General features: G+C 46.1%; 1 protein-coding gene across 1 annotated transcript; it reads left to right on the forward strand.

Moving 5' to 3' along the window:
* Nucleotides 1–75: 75 nt before the first annotated feature.
* Nucleotides 76–566, forward strand: LOC106013292 (uncharacterized protein C20orf85; the record flags this gene model as incomplete). Its single annotated transcript, XM_013088591.2, is given in 1 exon segment — nucleotides 76–566. A coding segment is annotated over 1 exon segment (87 nt), but the record flags the coding sequence as incomplete, so codon positions are not given.
* Nucleotides 567–1,675: the final 1,109 nt, after the last annotated feature.

A 1,675-nucleotide genomic window follows, 5' to 3' on the forward strand; every position in this document is an offset into this window, starting at 1 on the left:
TCTTTTACAAACTATCATAAATTCTGTTAAATATCCATTTCCCCTCGGCTGCCTCTCGGTTTTTATTAATTGCCCAAATGCCTTCCGCCGGCGTTTCATTAATTTGTGCATCTTGTAATCAGCTCCGATTTCCTCACCATCTAGTGTCTGCCCGCCTGGCTTGGCTGAGGTTTTGTCTGTCGTAAATCAGAACAGGATTGCACCCGGAACTAATAATTCTGACCACAACGGCTGGAAGACGGGGGTTTTACTGTCCTTGTCAAGGAAATAAAAGAAGAAGAATATTATCTGAACAAATCGGCGACAAAAAATAAAACATTAGAAGATTTTAAAAAAAATAATAGAGGCGAGAACAAAGCTACTAAAGTCTGGTGAAAAAGGAGGAAAGAAAAGGCACTCGCTTTGTGAGGATATTATTCCAAGACTTCTGAAAGCTTAGTTCTGTTCTGAGGAGTCCGAGCTTCTAATTATAGCCCAACATGGCGGCCCCAGCCCAGGGAGGAGCAAACAAGAGTCAAGGACAGGCGCTGGCGGGGTGCAACTTTGTCGCCCAGGACCAAATCTGGTGAGTGAAACTTTATCATGATCACCCATTGAGTTCTATTTATAGATCCCACAGCCTTTGGAACCAGAGATTATGGACTACAAATTAATGGTTTAATAATAGCTCCCGTAGGGACGTGTTATCTCTAATGTTATCATCACGGAGGACTCGACGTTTTTGGGGGGATGTACCATGTTATCTTTCAGAACAGTGGAACCTGCTCTAGTAAACGCCAACAGTCCGAAAACCTGTCCAAGACAACATAATTATTATCTTATCGCCTGACGCGTTACCATCAAATTATTAACACCAAGCGTTGCAGACGAGCGAAAAGAGAAGACCCCCCCCCCTTCCTAATAAAAGTGGGTCAATTTCAGTGGTGGGTGTCGATCTACGGGCAACGCCCGCTACCTAGCTAGGTGTATATTATGTGTGTATGGATATTATAACGAAAGGAAAGTGGGACGGTAGGGGAGAGAAATGGGTGCGTTTGAGGTGGGGGGAGGTGGGGAGAACGTAAAGGAGGTGGGGTGGGGTGGGGGAAGGGAGTGTGAGAGATCGTAAGGGGGTGGGGTGGGGTGGGATAGGTGGGTGGGCAGCGGTAGGGTGTTCAAGAGTGTATGTGTGTGTGTGTGTGTGTGCTTATACTGAGCACGACAGGAACACGAAGACCGTTAGTCAAATCGCTATTCTTTCCTTCCACCTGTTTAACCGTTTCTAAGCCTATTCTTCCAGTGTAGCAGAATGTGGGCACAGTAGCGCTGTGTGTTTGGAGGTTCAGATATTTCATTTTGAGTACGTGAGTGAGTGTATGTGTGTGTTTCGCTGTGTACAAAATACTGTATACCTTCTCGTATACGCTGGTGCTGCCGAGTCTTTCTGGATTTGTCACCCTTGTTTGTTTTTCCAGTGCCGTGTCGCGTCGATCCTTGCCTCATGATTTGTCAAACGTTTTTAGTATCTATTTTCCGTGCCGATTTCGACAGGGCTAAATCCGTGTCAGGAAATATTTCCTTGTGTTCCCTCTGGGGCGACGTAAACACGTAACGACCAACACCCCACTCATCCATCCCTTTCCCCTCCCTTCTCCCCCTTTTCTTCTGCTCCTTATTTTTTTTATCCCCCTGCCCC

This window comes from Aplysia californica, unplaced genomic scaffold (genome assembly GCF_000002075.1).
Source record: "Aplysia californica isolate F4 #8 unplaced genomic scaffold, AplCal3.0 scaffold00771, whole genome shotgun sequence".
NCBI lineage: Eukaryota > Metazoa > Mollusca > Gastropoda > Aplysiida > Aplysiidae > Aplysia > Aplysia californica.